The 17,357-nt window shown below is 36.9% G+C and overlaps 1 protein-coding gene across 1 annotated transcript; it reads left to right on the forward strand.

Annotated features, from left to right (window-relative positions):
* The first annotated feature begins 1,671 nt into the window (after nucleotides 1-1,671).
* LOC115926816 (ankyrin repeat domain-containing protein 22-like) lies at nucleotides 1,672-17,271 on the forward strand. The gene is made up of 8 exons (XM_030992216.1): nucleotides 1,672-1,851; nucleotides 3,453-3,487; nucleotides 3,899-4,003; nucleotides 13,562-13,613; nucleotides 14,101-14,217; nucleotides 14,715-14,813; nucleotides 15,593-15,655; nucleotides 16,141-17,271. Exons 1-8 carry the CDS (start codon nucleotides 1,707-1,709, stop codon nucleotides 16,299-16,301), a joined length of 777 nt encoding a protein of 258 aa, XP_030848076.1. The 5' UTR covers nucleotides 1,672-1,706; the 3' UTR covers nucleotides 16,302-17,271.
* The last annotated feature ends 86 nt before the right edge of the window (nucleotides 17,272-17,357 follow it).

The following is a 17,357-nucleotide window of genomic DNA, read 5'->3' on the forward strand; positions in this document are numbered from 1 at the left end:
GGACAACAAGGCACCGGGAAATGACGAAATAACAAGTGATATCATCAAACAAGGAGGGGAGGAGACAATCACACAGTTACTGAAACTATTCAACCAGATATTGGAAAAGCAACAGATTCCAACCACTTGGAAAGAGGCAAAAATAATTCTTTTATACAAGAAAGGTGACAAAGCTGATGTCAAAAACTATCGCCCTATCAGCCTTCTATCTCATCTGTACAAGATCTTCACCAAAGTAATCCAAAATAGAATCAAAGATAGATTGGACTCAAATCAACCCAGAGAACAAGCAGGGTTTAGAGCTGGATTCTCAACAACAGACCACCTACAAGCTATAAATCAACTAATTGAGAAGGCAAATGAGTACCAACTTCAACTTTGCCTCGGATTCGTAGACTACCAGAAGGCGTTTGATTCCATCGAACACACAGACATGTTTGATGCCCTACGAAAGATTAACATTGAAGAAGGGTATGTGCGCATCCTGGAAGATATTTACACCAACGCAGTAGCCAGAATTCACATTGATAATGATGTATCAAAGGAGGTCAAGATCCAGAGGGGAGTCCGACAGGGAGACACATTATCTCCAAAGATATTCACAGCCACTATAGAGGAAGTATTTAAAAAGTCGCATTTAAATGGAGGAATAAACATTGATGGGGAAACGCTTACTGATCTAAGATTTGCTGATGATGTGGCCTTGATCTCAACATCAACCAAAGACTTGGAAGACCAGCTGACAGGTCTCAACAGGGAGAGCAAACGTATTGGCCTAACTATGCACAAAGAGAAAACTAAATATATGACTAATTATGACACAGATGAAAACATCGAGATAGAAGGTCGAACGTTAGAGAGAGTGAGCAGTTACAAGTATCTGGGACAAACTTTGAAAATGGAGGACACCACAAAAGAAGAAGTTATGATGAGAGTAAAAGCAGGATGGATGAACTTTGGAAGATACAAAGACATGTTGACCGATAAAAACATACCCATGTCACTAAGAAGAAGAATGTTCAACCAATGCATTCTAACAACTATGACATATGGATCAGAAACATGGTCATTGACAAAGGATCTAGAACAGAAGCTTGTGACTACTCAAAGAGCTATGGAGAGAAAGATGTCGCATTTATCTCTGCGAGACAAAATCAACCACAAAGTCATACGCCAGAAAACAAAGGTTAAAGACATCGTGGAGAAAGTAAGAGAATCAAAGTGGAGATGGGCTGGGCATGTAGCAAGACTGCAGGACAATAGATGGACAAATCGTTTAACAGAATGGCAACCAAGGGTGGGAAAGAGAAGAAGAGGAAGGCAGAAGAGAAGATGGAGAGATGACCTAACATCATACATGGGAACGGCCGCTTGGACCAGGACAGCTAGAAACAGAAGAGAATGGAAATTTCATGAGGAGGGCTTTGTCCAACGTCTGGATGAACTATAGCCTGATAGATAGATAGATAGAATATCTTTGATAGATAGTGTTTTTAATACGATTGTCTCAACTTTTTAAATAGTGCCCCTGCCCTGAACTTCCTGAAGTCAATCGTCTTATTTAGATGAACACTGTATGGGACAACATAAATGTTTGGTTGAAGTATTTCACTGATTTCCAATGTTTTTGTGCTGGTGTTCTTCTAGGCATACAGAAAGAACTTCCAAAACTACAGGATAAGGCCTCACAATGGATTCAAGAGACCATGAAGAAGGGAGAACAGCTGCCATGGAATAGCAGAACAGCATGGACAGTGTTCTTACTCACACTTACACTTCTTTGGATCATGTCTTCTCCAAGAAATAAGAACAGGCGCAAGGAGAAGAAGGAAGGAAACATAAAAGTAGAAGGTAAGCTAAGTACCCTTGTGATTTCTCCCAGTGATAATGATAGTATACAAATTGATGTTCTCTTTTTTATCAGAATAATCTACATATACATGTATAAAATATGACACACGTGTGTAGAATGTTAACTTTATACTTTACACTCAGCAAAAAATAACTGAAATCAAAGATGGAGTTCCATTTATCAGTGAATGCGACAATTTGTTCTTTTACATCAAAGTGATCTTTAGTAGATGATGACTTACTCACAGCCGCTTTATGACATAACTTTTTGATTTGATTGAGATTGTATAATGTTCATGGACACTTTACATGTTCCGGCATAAAAAGCTAACATGGGACTCGTCACTTGGCCCAAATATAGAAAATTACTGTTCACTATGTGAAGTTATCTTCATTAGATGATGACATACCCAAAATCGAAGTAAGGTACCTTCAGGTAGTTTAGCTACAAGTACCTCTGATCACTTTCCACAAGTTTCACAATTGTAATATACCAGAGGTGATCTGTACTATAGGCTTATTTCTCAAAGATATGTGGTAATGGTTGCAATTAGATTCCTATGCAAGGTTTAGGCTTAAGGTTAGGGTTAAGTGCAACAATTAATATTTGGTCCAAGGTTGAAGGAATATGATTAGTGTTAGAAATAGACAGTGGGTCATTTGTTACCAAAGTATGTTTTGAAGAAGTAACTGGATAGCTGTTTCCTTATCAGACATACCACAGCATTGTTTTAGTACTGTGAGAAAGAGAGTGCCTCTTTATTACATATACTAGCTGTGACCTATAGATTGTTAATTCACCAATTACATTGAAATCTAAAACTGTAATCTTGATGAGGAAATAGATCACATGCTTAATAATTTTTACATCTTGTATTTAATAAAAAATACATGTAACAAAAGTACTTTCATATCTTCAGAAGATTGAAAACTAACATTGATCAAGATGTCTTTGTCAATGAATTGCATTAGTTACTAAATCTGTAAACATATTCTATGCTTTGCTTTACACTCAATCACCCATAATAAGTGAATCAATGAATATGAAGATCTGTATATTCAATTCAGCTTAATACACTGAAGATAGAGGGTCTGTTTACATCTTCATGAGATTGAAAAGAATTCACCTGATGTTTTCATTACAAATCTAAGACACCTAATTACCTTACACCTACTTAACACCATTAAAGTCACATTAGAGACAACCACATGTTACATCTCCAGCACTTATATATTGTGGTATTTTAAGTATGACAATTTTCAAAAGCAAGTTTTATGATGATTTGTCATTTCTGTATGTAAAAAAGGGATACATTACATCTTCAGAAGATTGGTAATAAGTGTTGGAATCAAGGTCCAGTTTATAAATGGGCCATCACTTGAGACCAGCTGCTGACAATGATGGTCTTATGATCCATCAGAAAGGTTGTCAGAACGGAGGCATACAGAGAATGATGTGTTGGTCTCATGGGCCGACGTTCTTGTGAACCCTCACTTTAAGACTGCACCAAGAGAAAACATGTTAGTCTTGTGGGCTGATCCATATTGCATTGTAATTACACTAATCTATACACTCCTCTTTTCTTTTCTTTTCCCTACAGATCAAATGATATTCAGCTTGTTCGATCTTGCCAAGGTAGGATAAACAGGTGTTATTGTGGTAATCAATCTTTACATTTCCATCTGCAAATTAACAAAGTAAGAATAAAAATCAAACGTGCAGGATTTTAACCATCATCCAATGAAACTCGTCAATGCTGTATATCTCAAGGTTATTGCTTAATCATGTACTAGTGCCACATTTAGTACTCCAGTTTGTGAATGCCTAAGATTCTCTTCCTCCTGACTTATCAGTATGATATTATCCCTGACAGAGAATCAAGTTTGTTGGAAGGAAATGTATATTTTTAAATAAATCGTATTGATCTTGATATTAGCCATCATGGAAAATATAAATATTACGAACTGCAACAATGCAGATGTTTGTGAGAAGCATTGCAGCTACATGTTCGTGAACATTTTCTTTAATTGCTTTTCCTCTCAACAGGCCTCTTATGTGAAAGCGAATGCCTTAGAAGTGATGGATATTGTAGATGTTCTTCATGTTGATCCAAACTATTCAGTCTCTGATGACAAGATGACACTCTTTCTGGTAAGCTGAATCTTCTGTTCTATGTATACATGTAGTTGAAGCCATATGTATGCTAAAATCATGTTGCAACCTAAATAACTAAAAGTTATTGCATGCAGTTTATTGGATGGCTTTCAGTTTCAGTCAATTGAGTGTGATACGAGAATATGTTGCTTGAAATGTCCAATATTGTCATAGCGAGAGCAAAATATTCTTATTCTTGTATCACCAAAAAACAAAGCCATACAATATTATTATTATCTAAACCAGGCTGACGCTCCGTTGTCAGAAGGGACACCAGTTTTGCACATTGGGTACAGATACCAGCGAAAGTGTTGCTGATTTCCGATAATCAAGCAATATTGTATTGACAGTTGAAGTTCCCAGATGACAGAGCCATACGAAAACAATATTGATCTGTCATTCGGGTACTGCGTTAAAGAAATTAAATACATTGATTTATTGTACCTCTTGAAAGCGTGATCTACAGGTGTAGATAATAATTTGGAATAATACACTTTTATGTATAATTTAAATAAATCTTCTTTTTATGCCTCCGCCACCGAAGGTGGTGCCGGAGGCATCATGTTTTCGGGTTGTCCGTCCGTACGTCCGTCCGAGTTTGCGATGGTATGCTTGTGTGTTTAGTTTTACGTATGAGATATCCTTGTGTGTCACTTTAGACTTGTGTGTCTAGCCACACAAGAAAACTATCATATTCAGTGTCTAAGATGTCTGACATGTCATTTCTAATCAAATAAGATTTAGTCACACAAGAAAAGTTTCTCCCCAAAAAAGGCCCAAAATAAATGTCCAAATTTTAGAGAGGGGTTGTGTCCAAGTAGCCATACGGAATAGTGCCATCTACAGTTGACATCCAGGTAGCTAGGTACTATGCGCATCTGCAGTACTTGTGTGTGTGTGTGACTTGTTAGTGTGTAGTATTTGTAAGCAAAGTAGTAGGCAGTGTATGGCTCTGTGTGTGTGTGTGTGTGTCATGGGTGGATGGTTTTGTGTGTGCAGTGTATATAATACATGTAATGTTTTTTTATGCCACACAAGCCTTAATTTTCTTGAATTGGACAGGGGTAGACAATAATGTCGTTCTGCCACACTAGCCTTAATTTTCACGACTTGGACAGAGGTATGTAATACATCTAATGTCTTTCTGCCACACAAGCCCTAATTTTCTTGACTTGGACAGGGGAAGATAATAATGTCTTTCTGACACACAAGCCTTAATTTTCTTGACTTGGACTGGGGTAGATAATAATGTCTTTCTGCCACACAAGCCTCTATTTTCTTGACTTGGACAGGGGTAGACAATAATGTCTTTCTGCCACACAAGCCTTAATTTTCATGACTTGGACTGGGGTAGATAATAATGTGTTTCAGCCACACAAGCCCTAATTTTCTTGACTTGGACAGGGGTAGACAATAATGTGTTTCTGCCACACAAGCCTCAATTTTCTTGACTTGGACAGGGGTAGACAATAATGTCGTTCTGCCACACAAGCCTTATTTTTTTTGACTTGGACAGAGGTATATAATACATGTAATGTCTTTCTGCCACACATGCCCTTATTTTCTTGACTTGGACAGGGAAAGTTAATAATGTCTTTCTGACACACAAGCCTTAATTTTCTTGACTTGGACTGGAGTAGATAATAATGTCTTTCTGCCACACAAGCCTTAATTTTCATGACTTGGACAGAGGTATATAATACATGTAATGTCTTTCTGCCACACAAGCCCATAATTTTGTTGACTTGGACTGGGGTAGATGACAATATCTTTCTGCCACACAAGCCCTAATTTTCTTGACTTGGACAGTGGTACAGGTATATAATACATGTAATGTTTTTATGCCACACAAGCCTTAATTTTCTTGACTTGGACTGGGGTAGACAATAATGTTTTTCTGCCACACAAGCCTTAATTTTCTTGACTTGGACTGGGGTAGATGACAATATCTTTCTGACACACAAGCCTTAATTTTCATGACTTGGACAGAGGTATATAATACATGTAATGTTTTTTTTATGCTACACAAGCCCTAATTTTCTGGACTTGCACAGGGGTAGACAATAATGTCTTTCTGCCACACAAGCCTTAATTTTCTTGACTTGGACAGGGGTAGACAATAATGTCTTTCTGCCACACAAGCCCTAATTTTCTTGACTTGGACTGGGGTAGATAATAATGTCTTTCTGACACACAAGCCTTAATTTTCTTGACTTGGACTGGGGTAGATGACAATATCTTTCTAGCAACACAAGCCTTAATTTTCTTGACTTGGACTGGGGTAGACAATAATGTCTTTCTGCCACACAAGCCCTAATTTTCTTGACTTGGACAGGGGTAGACAATAATGTCTTTCTGTCACACAAGCCTTAATTTTCTTGACTTGGACTGGGGTAGACAATAATGTCTTTCTGCCACACAAGCCCTAATTTTCTTGACTTGGACAGGGGTAGATAATAATGTCTTTCTGTCACACAAGCCTTAATTTTCTTGACTTGGACTGGGGTAGACAATAATGTCTTTCTGCCACACAAGCCCTAATTTTCTTGACTTGGACAGGGGTAGATAATAATGTCTTTCTGTCACACAAGCCTTAATTTTCTTGACTTGGACTGGGGTAGACAATAATGTCTTTCTGCCACACAAGCCCTAATTTTCTTGACTTGGACAGGGGAAGATAATAATGTCTTTCTGCCACACGAGCCCTAATTTTGTTGACTTGGACTGGGGTAGATAATAATGCCTTTCTGCCACACAAGCCCTAATTTTCTTGACTTGGACAGGGGTAGACAATAATGTCTTACTGCCACACAAGCCTTAATTTTCATGACTTGGACAGAGGTATATAATACATGTAATGTTTTTCTGCCAAACAAGCCTTAATTTTCTTGACTTGGACAGGGGTATATAATACATGTAATGTCTTACTGCCACACAAGCCTTAATTTTCATGACTTGGACAGAGGTATATAATACATGTAATGTTTTTCTGCCACACAAGCCTTAATTTTCTTGACTTGGACAGGGGTAGACAATAATGTCTTATTGCCACACAAGCCTTAATTTTCATGACTTGGACAGAGGTATATAATACATGTAATGTTTTTCTGCCACACAAGCCTTAATTTTCATGACTTGGACAGAGGTATATAATACATGTAATGTTTTTCTGCCACACAAGCCTTAATTTTCTTGACTTGGACAGGGGTAGACAATAATGTCTTACTGCCACACTAGCCTTAATTTTCATGACTTGGACAGAGGTATATAATACATGTAATGTTTTTCTGCCACACAAGCCCTAATTTTCTTGACTTGGACAGGGGAAGATAATAATGTCTTTCTGCCACACGAGCCCTAATTTTGTTGACTTGGACTGGGGTAGATAATAATGCCTTTCTGCCACACAAGCCCTAATTTTCATGACTTGGACAGAGGTATATAATACATGTAATGTCTTTCTGCCACACAAGCCTTAATTTTCTTGACTTGGACAGAGGTATATAATACATGTAATGTGTTTCTGCCACACAAGCCCTCGTTTTCTTTACTTGGACAGGGGTAGACAATAATGTCGTTCTGCCACACAAGCCCTCATTTTCTTGACTTGGACAGGGGTAGATAATAATGTCTTACTGCCACACAAGCCTTAATTTTCATGACTTGGACAGAGGTATATAATACATGTAATGTTTTTCTGCCACACAAGCCTTAATTTTCATGACTTGGACAGAGGTATATAATACATGTAATGTTTTTCTGCCACACAAGCCTTGATTTTCTTGACTTGGACAGGGGTAGACAATAATGTCTTACTGCCACACAAGCCTTAATTTTCTTGACTTGGACAGGGGTATGTAATACATGTAATGTCTTTCTGCCACACAAGCCTTAATTTTCTTGACTTGGACAGAGGTACATACATGTAATGTTTTTTTATGCCACACAAGCCTTAATTTTCTTGACTTGGACAGGGGTATATAATACATGTAACGTCTTACTGCCACACAAGCCTTAATTTTCGTGACTTGGACAGAGGTATATAATACATGTAATGTCTTTCTGCCACACAAGCCCTCGTTTTCTTGACTTGGACAGGGGTAGACAATAATGTCTTACTGCCACACAAGCCTTAATATCCATGACTTGGACAGAGGTATATAATACATGTAATGTATTTCTGCCACACAAGCCCTCGTTTTCTTGACTTGGACAGGGGTAGACAATAATGTCTTACTGCCACACAAGCCCTAATATCCATGACTTGGACAGAGGTATATAATACATGTAATGTCTTTCTGCCACACAAGCCTTAATTTTCTTGACTTGGACAGGGGTATATAATACATGTAATGTCTTACTGCCACACAAGCCTTAATTTTCATGACTTGGACAGAGGTATATAATACATGTAATGTTTTTCTGCCGCACAAGCCTTAATTTTCTTGACTTGGACAGGGGTAGACAATAATGTCTTACTGCCACACAAGCCTTAATTTTCTTGACTTGGACAGGGGTATATAATACATGTAATGTCTTTCTGCCACACAAGCCTTAATTTTTATGACTTGGACAGAGGTATATAATACATGTAATGTTTTTCTGCCACACAAGCCTTAATTTTCTTGACTTGGACAGGGGTAGACAATAATGTCTTACTGCCACACAAGCCTTAATTTCCTTGACTTGGACAGGGGTATATAATACATGTAATGTCTTTCTGCCACACAAGCCTTAATTTTCTTGACTTGGACAGAGGTATATAATACATGTAATGTTTTTTTTTATGCCACAGAAGCCTTAATTTTCTTGACTTGGACAGGGGTAGACAATAATGTCGTTCTGCCACACAAGCCTTAATTTTCTTGACTTGGACAGAGGTATATAATACATGTAATGTCTTTCTGCCACACATGCCCTTATTTTCTTGACTTGGACAGGGAAAGTTAATAATGTCTTTCTGACACACAAGCCTTAATTTTCTTGACTTGGACTGGAGTAGATAATAATGTCTTTCTGCCACACAAGCCTTAATTTTCATGACTTGGACAGAGGTATATAATACATGTAATGTCTTTCTGCCACACAAGCCCATAATTTTGTTGACTTGGACTGGGGTAGATGACAATATCTTTCTGCCACACAAGCCCTAATTTTCTTGACTTGGACAGTGGTACAGGTATATAATACATGTAATGTTTTTATGCCACACAAGCCTTAATTTTCTTGACTTGGACTGGGGTAGACAATAATGTTTTTCTGCCACACAAGCCTTAATTTTCTTGACTTGGACTGGGGTAGATGACAATATCTTTCTGACACACAAGCCTTAATTTTCATGACTTGGACAGAGGTATATAATACATGTAATGTTTTTTTTATGCTACACAAGCCCTAATTTTCTGGACTTGCACAGGGGTAGACAATAATGTCTTTCTGCCACACAAGCCCTAATTTTCTTGACTTGGACTGGGGTAGATAATAATGTCTTTCTGACACACAAGCCTTAATTTTCTTGACTTGGACTGGGGTAGATGACAATATCTTTCTAGCAACACAAGCCTTAATTTTCTTGACTTGGACTGGGGTAGACAATAATGTCTTTCTGCCACACAAGCCCTAATTTTCTTGACTTGGACAGGGGTAGATAATAATGTCTTTCTGTCACACAAGCCTTAATTTTCTTGACTTGGACAGGGGTAGACAATAATGTCTTTCTGCCACACAAGCCCTAATTTTCTTGACTTGGACAGGGGAAGATAATAATGTCTTTCTGCCACACGAGCCCTAATTTTGTTGACTTGGACTGGGGTAGATAATAATGCCTTTCTGCCACACAAGCCCTAATTTTCTTGACTTGGACAGGGGTAGACAATAATGTCTTACTGCCACACAAGCCTTAATTTTCATGACTTGGACAGAGGTATATAATACATGTAATGTTTTTCTGCCAAACAAGCCTTAATTTTCTTGACTTGGACAGGGGTATATAATACATGTAATGTCTTACTGCCACACAAGCCTTAATTTTCATGACTTGGACAGAGGTATATAATACATGTAATGTTTTTCTGCCACACAAGCCTTAATTTTCTTGACTTGGACAGGGGTAGACAATAATGTCTTATTGCCACACAAGCCTTAATTTTCATGACTTGGACAGAGGTATATAATACATGTAATGTTTTTCTGCCACACAAGCCTTAATTTTCATGACTTGGACAGGGGTATATAATACATGTAATGTTTTTCTGCCACACAAGCCTTAATTTTCTTGACTTGGACAGGGGTAGACAATAATGTCTTACTGCCACACTAGCCTTAATTTTCATGACTTGGACAGAGGTATATAATACATGTAATGTTTTTCTGCCACACAAGCCCTAATTTTCTTGACTTGGACAGGGGAAGATAATAATGTCTTTCTGCCACACGAGCCCTAATTTTGTTGACTTGGACTGGGGTAGATAATAATGCCTTTCTGCCACACAAGCCCTAATTTTCATGACTTGGACAGAGGTATATAATACATGTAATGTCTTTCTGCCACACAAGCCTTAATTTTCTTGACTTGGACAGAGGTATATAATACATGTAATGTGTTTCTGCCACACAAGCCCTCGTTTTCTTTACTTGGACAGGGGTAGACAATAATGTCGTTCTGCCACACAAGCCCTCATTTTCTTGACTTGGACAGGGGTAGATAATAATGTCTTACTGCCACACAAGCCTTAATTTTCATGACTTGGACAGAGGTATATAATACATGTAATGTTTTTCTGCCACACAAGCCTTAATTTTCATGACTTGGACAGAGGTATATAATACATGTAATGTTTTTCTGCCACACAAGCCTTGATTTTCTTGACTTGGACAGGGGTAGACAATAATGTCTTACTGCCACACAAGCCTTAATTTTATTGACTTGGACAGGGGTATATAATACATGTAATGTCTTTCTGCCACACAAGCCTTAATTTTCTTGACTTGGACAGAGGTACATACATGTAATGTTTTTTTATGCCACACAAGCCTTAATTTTCTTGACTTGGACAGGGGTATATAATACATGTAACGTCTTACTGCCACACAAGCCTTAATTTTCGTGACTTGGACAGAGGTATATAATACATGTAATGTCTTTCTGCCACACAAGCCCTCGTTTTCTTGACTTGGACAGGGGTAGACAATAATGTCTTACTGCCACACAAGCCTTAATATCCATGACTTGGACAGAGGTATATAATACATGTAATGTATTTCTGCCACACAAGCCCTCGTTTTCTTGACTTGGACAGGGGTAGACAATAATGTCTTACTGCCACACAAGCCCTAATATCCATGACTTGGACAGAGGTATATAATACATGTAATGTCTTTCTGCCACACAAGCCTTAATTTTCTTGACTTGGACAGGGGTATATAATACATGTAATGTCTTACTGCCACACAAGCCTTAATTTTCATGACTTGGACAGAGGTATATAATACATGTAATGTTTTTCTGCCACACAAGCCTTAATTTTCTTGACTTGGACAGGGGTAGACAATAATGTCTTACTGCCACACAAGCCTTAATTTTCTTGACTTGGACAGGGGTATATAATACATGTAATGTCTTTCTGCCACACAAGCCTTAATTTTTATGACTTGGACAGAGGTATATAATACATGTAATGTTTTTCTGCCACACAAGCCTTAATTTTCTTGACTTGGACAGGGGTAGACAATAATGTCTTACTGCCACACAAGCCTTAATTTCCTTGACTTGGACAGGGGTATATAATACATGTAATGTCTTTCTGCCACACAAGCCTTAATTTTCTTGACTTGGACAGAGGTATATAATACATGTAATGTTTTTTTTTATGCCACAGAAGCCTTAATTTTCTTGACTTGGACAGGGGTAGATAATAATGTCTTTCTGCCACACAAGCCTTAATTTTCATGACTTGGACAGAGGTATATAATACATGTAATGTTTTTTTATGCCACACAGGCCTTAATTTTCTTGACTTGGACAGAGGTATATAATACATGTAATGTTTTTTTTTATGCCACAGAAGCCTTAATTTTCTTGACTTGGACAGGGGTAGATAATAATGTCTTTCTGCCATGACAAGCTCCTTGGCTTTTCATTGGTTCCTCCACAGCATTGGAATATTATTGCATTACCTGTATTATATGTGTGTGATGTTTCTATTCAATGAGGAAAAAAGATAAATCAATTTTTTGGTCATTCAAAAGTCACAAATAAATAGTTGTATACTTTTTGGACATCAAGTTTTTTAGGCACACAAGCCTTAATTTTCTTGTCTTGGACAGGGTAGCTGATCGTCTTTTCTGCCACACAAGCCTCAATTTCCACGACTTAGGCGGGTAAATGATGTGTTTTTGCGGGACACAAGCCTTAATTTTCCTGACTTGGATAGAGGTAGACAATAATGTCTTTTGGGCATACAATTTTAAAAACCAGTCTCAACACATATTGTATTAAAAAACACACAAGATGCATTTTCATTTAATTTTAGACAAACACACAAGAAGTTGGGAATTAAGACACACAAGTAGTCTTTAGAAGGAAAAAATGAAAAGACACACAAGATACCCCTTTTTTTCAGACACACAAGACAAAAATCTCACAAGCATACTGTCGTGAGTAGTACCGTCCGTCCCGTTTGACCGTTATCACAATATCTCAAGAACCATTTAAGATTTAAACTTAAGACTCGGGAATAGTATTTATCACCATAGGAAGACGATCTGATTAGATTTTGGAGTACGTAGGTCAAAGGTCACAGGTCACAGAGGTCAACTTATGAAATTCCCTGTATTGAGTTTGTTAGCGCGATATCTCAAGAACCATTTGAGATTTAAACTTTAAACTTAAGGATAGTATGTATCACCATAGGAAGACGATCTGATTAGATTTTGGAGCACGTATGTCAAAGGTCAAGGGTCACAGAGGTCAACTTATGAAATTCCATACATTGAGAATGTTATCATGATATCTCAAGAACCACTGGAGATTTAAACTTCAAACTTAGTGATAGTGTGTATCACTATAGGAAAACAATCTGATTAGATTTTGGAGCACGTATGTCAAAGGTCAAGGGTCACAGAGGTCAACTTATGAAATTCCATACATTGAGATTGTTATCATGATATCTCAAGAACCACTGGAGATTTAAACTTCAAACTTAGTGATAGTGTGTATCACTATAGGAAAACAATCTGATTAGATTTTGGAGCACGTAGGTCAAAGGTCAAGGGTCACAGAGGTCAACTTATGAAATTCCATACATTGAGATTGTTATCATGATATCTCAAGAACCACTGGAGATTTAAACTCCAAACTTGTTTAAATTGCTCTATGGCGGAGGCATCATTTTCGACTGCGCGCAGTCAAAATTCCATCTAGTTTTTTATAATTCTTTTATTCATTGAAATATGCACTTGAGTTTTAAAACTAAGTATTACAATGTGAATACGGAATAAGAATTTGTTTAAATATTTGAAAAATTGTTATGAATATGTTCTTTCTTTCTGTTATAGTGTGCATGCCTTGGAGGAAATACATGCCTTGTGAGCTATCTGTTGAAAAGAGGTGAGTTGTGTGATCAATGCAAATTACTATTTTAACCAGTGTTTGTCAGCATTCTGTGTACACATTTTGGCCCAAATTTCTTGTCTGTAGAAGCACAATAACACTGTTGCAAATTTTACAGAAAGACACTGAAGACCTAAATACATGAATACTTTTTCTATAAACCTGACCATAATATGTTTGTTTACACGTTTTCAAGACTTAACTTTATTAATGTTGCATTTTCTGAAGTATATTTACTATCTTGTTTAAGTGAAATATTTGTAATCAAAATGTTGAGTTATACACTACACATATGCTCAAGGATTTATTCACTAAGAAACAGGGTTAGGGTTATTGTTTGGTTATGTTTAATCCAGCTTTTCATGAAGTTACCAATATTTGGTTAGTTTTAGAATTTGACCACAATTGTTACTGGTGAATTTACCATAGGACCCTAGAATCATAGTAAGCTCATGTGTTCTTCTTTTTAATATTGTTATGATAGGAGCCGATGTGAAGAGAAGGAATGCACATGGGGACACCTGCCTCCATCTTGTGGTGTTTGCAACATCGGGTTCACGACATCCAACCAAACGCCTTGTTGAAATTCTACTCAACAGTGGTAAGACTCCGTATAAAAATGTCATCTCGCAGGAGCAAGGGGGGAGGTGAGGGTGAAGGCAACCCACAATTTGTTTTTTTATAATCCTACAAATTCTACATTTTGGAATACCTACAACCATTTTTTTTTCCCTTGTATGAAATTTTGTTACACTTTTTTCTCCATATTTTGGAGAATTTCCTGCTTTTGTGTCAGTAAATTTAGTGCAACACCCCCTCCCCACCCTTTTACATAAGGGTCAGATAATGCATCGGTATTGCAAATCATATTGATGTAACCAATGGATAAATAAGAGAAAGTCCTTTGTTGTGAGAAAATGTGGGATCCAATTTAAGAATTCAGTGTAAGTGACAAATACCTTGTTTTATCATGGCTTTTGCATGGCAATTTCACTAAAATATGCCCTATGCTTTAATTTGAAGCTACATGTATATACTTGTAGAATTCTATCATTATTAAACATGTGAGAATTATATGATTACATATATTGTGAACAGGGGCAGATGCGAATGGGCAGAACACTAAAGGGGATACCCCCTTACACATTGCAGCCATGACCAATGATCCAGATATGATTCAGCTTCTATTGCTCTATGGTAAGATAGTAATTTTGTGCATACTTTTTTAACAAAGGTTGTTCTTGACAACCTGAAAGCTGGTCCGATGCTTGCCCGACATAGCAACAAGTAAAGTATGCAGACTAGATTCGAGTATAGTGGTTCATTCATTGATAACAGGTTGATGTAATAACTTCTTAAGTCCCATGGATAGAAACATCCATAAATTTTAATATGTTTATGAACCGGGCTATTTGATAGGGTGATGTATTGTACTATCTGCATTTTCAGAATGCAAACTTAAAGTCTGTGCTATTTGGAACAAGGCACAATTTTTCAGCCCTATACAAGTATAGTATTGAGGCCTCATTAAGATTGTTCATAAATTTTATAAGTAGGATGACATGTATGATTTTAGAAATGTTTATAGTGCGGTACAAAAAGAATTATTATTGAAAATCAACAAGAATCCCCTAAGCTTTCACTATGAAAAATGGATGCCCTTTCTTTGCTTAAAATTACCAGGTATATTTTTTTTTCTCCCACCTTTCTTTGGTTATATTCTAAGAGTAATGGCAAATTGAAGTGTGTTCAAAGCCATATGTTAAAAAAAGCGAAATTTAAATTTGCTGTAAATTTACTTTTTCTGAAGTCAGAGATTTCTAAGAATAAATTAGGTTGACTTAATATATTTTAAAAACTTAGTTTAGGGATACAGATTATATTTAACAGCAAAGTGTTATTTCCAGAGTGAATACAGAGAGAAATGCAGAGAGAAATTATTTGTCATTACCAAGTTTCTCTTTGTGTGTTTTCAGGAGCCAATCCATCAATCAGCACCTATGATGGTATCCTACCGATTCATATTGCAGCAAATGCAGGTTAGTCATGTACATGGACTCTGTAAATCATTTCATTTCACTGTAAATCATGCAGGCTGTCTAAGTGAATTCCTCTGTCTACAAATCCCCAATCAATTGGTTAAGGTCCAAATGAAAGACACATCAGTCATACTGTTAATTCATTTTAATGTATGTTTGTGTTTGTGTGTGTGTGTGTGTGTCAGGCGCGTACACAGGGGGGGGGGGGGGGTTGAACCCCCACCCCCCCCCCCCCCTTGAGTTTTTTTTTATGTGTATTTTTTGTGTATGTTTTATGGAAAGGGGTGGTCAGCCAAATGAAAATTCTCTCCAATTCAAGCAAATAAAATAGTGTTAGTGAATTTTGCTTGACATTTATAAAAGATATAGGAGAGGTTTAGATCCAATAAAGCATAATGTTTGGTCAAGGGATGGATGACATTATCTTGTAAATATTGACCACACAGCAATTGTCATATCCACCACCGTGCCATCTTTTTTTCTAGGTTACATGTCGGCTGCCAAACTTCTGATGGTGAAACTGGAGAGCACTGCGGGATGGAGAGAAGGGGATACCCCTCCTAAAGTCACCATTGGACTACTCAGTCCTGAGAAGGCCCACCTTGTCATGTCTTCAAAGCCAAAGAGGATGGCCTATTCTACATGAATGAATAGCATTTCAATATCCTAGAGTCTGTCCTATTGAGACACATGGCCTTCTCTTGGATTACGAGTACGGTCAGTGGTCACATTGAGGATGTTATCTCTTCTTAAAGCCCACAGCAGGCACTACACAATCTGACTGCTCATCCTTTTTTTTTAAGAAATTGCATTAATTAGCATAAGAAATTGAATTTCAAATGTTTGGAATCTTTCTGATGCAAGTTTTTTTTTTGGTAATATGAAAAATAATATTCTGACCATACACAAGGGTACCGCATGCCTTTCAATGGGCAAAATCAGCCTGGAGTGATGTCCTACCAATAGTAGACCGAATTTGAAGCTGAAAATGTGTCAGGAAGTGCAACGTAATTTTTAGTTCAAACTATGCCGTTCATGAGTGATTGGGGCGGGGTTGCCTGTGGCTTCCCGCCTAAACAAAATATGCCATCATTAATGTACAAAAATGCATGCCGGCAAACCTATCTTTTAGTTCTCTCACCCCCACGTAGTTTGTGAACTGTTTGTGAGAGATTCTTCACCCTGTCAAACTGAAAATTAAATCACCTGTCAGATATGTCAAATTTAGTAATTGAAAAAATGAAGATGTAAACATTGGTTTAAAGTTACGGTAGTTCATCATTTTATACTTGAAGCATAAAAGAGAGTAAAAGAATAGAAAGAGAATAGGATAAGACTGTATGTACAAAAAGCAAGTTGTGTAATCAGTTTTTACGTTGTTTTTCATTTGTAAATGTATTTTGTGAATATACAATTTATAACTATACAATTTTATTATAATATGAGCTTGTTTGTTTCAATATGAATCAAAGAAAAGGAATGTTAAGTTAGTGTGACGTGTACATGCTTACATGAACTTTCATGTTATATTTATTAGATAGTATTTTAAAAGAGAAAAGATAGTTATTCAGATTTGTATTATTTTGTGCAAAGGTATATCATATTTTATTGTTAAAAATTGTATAAATAGCTGTATAGATATATTAAAGGTGATGTCTATTTTGGTATCATTTTGGTTAATAACACTGTAAATAGTCATAAA

Source organism: Strongylocentrotus purpuratus, unplaced genomic scaffold, assembly GCF_000002235.5.
Source record: "Strongylocentrotus purpuratus isolate Spur 01 unplaced genomic scaffold, Spur_5.0 spur5_contig_846, whole genome shotgun sequence".
NCBI lineage: Eukaryota > Metazoa > Echinodermata > Echinoidea > Camarodonta > Strongylocentrotidae > Strongylocentrotus > Strongylocentrotus purpuratus.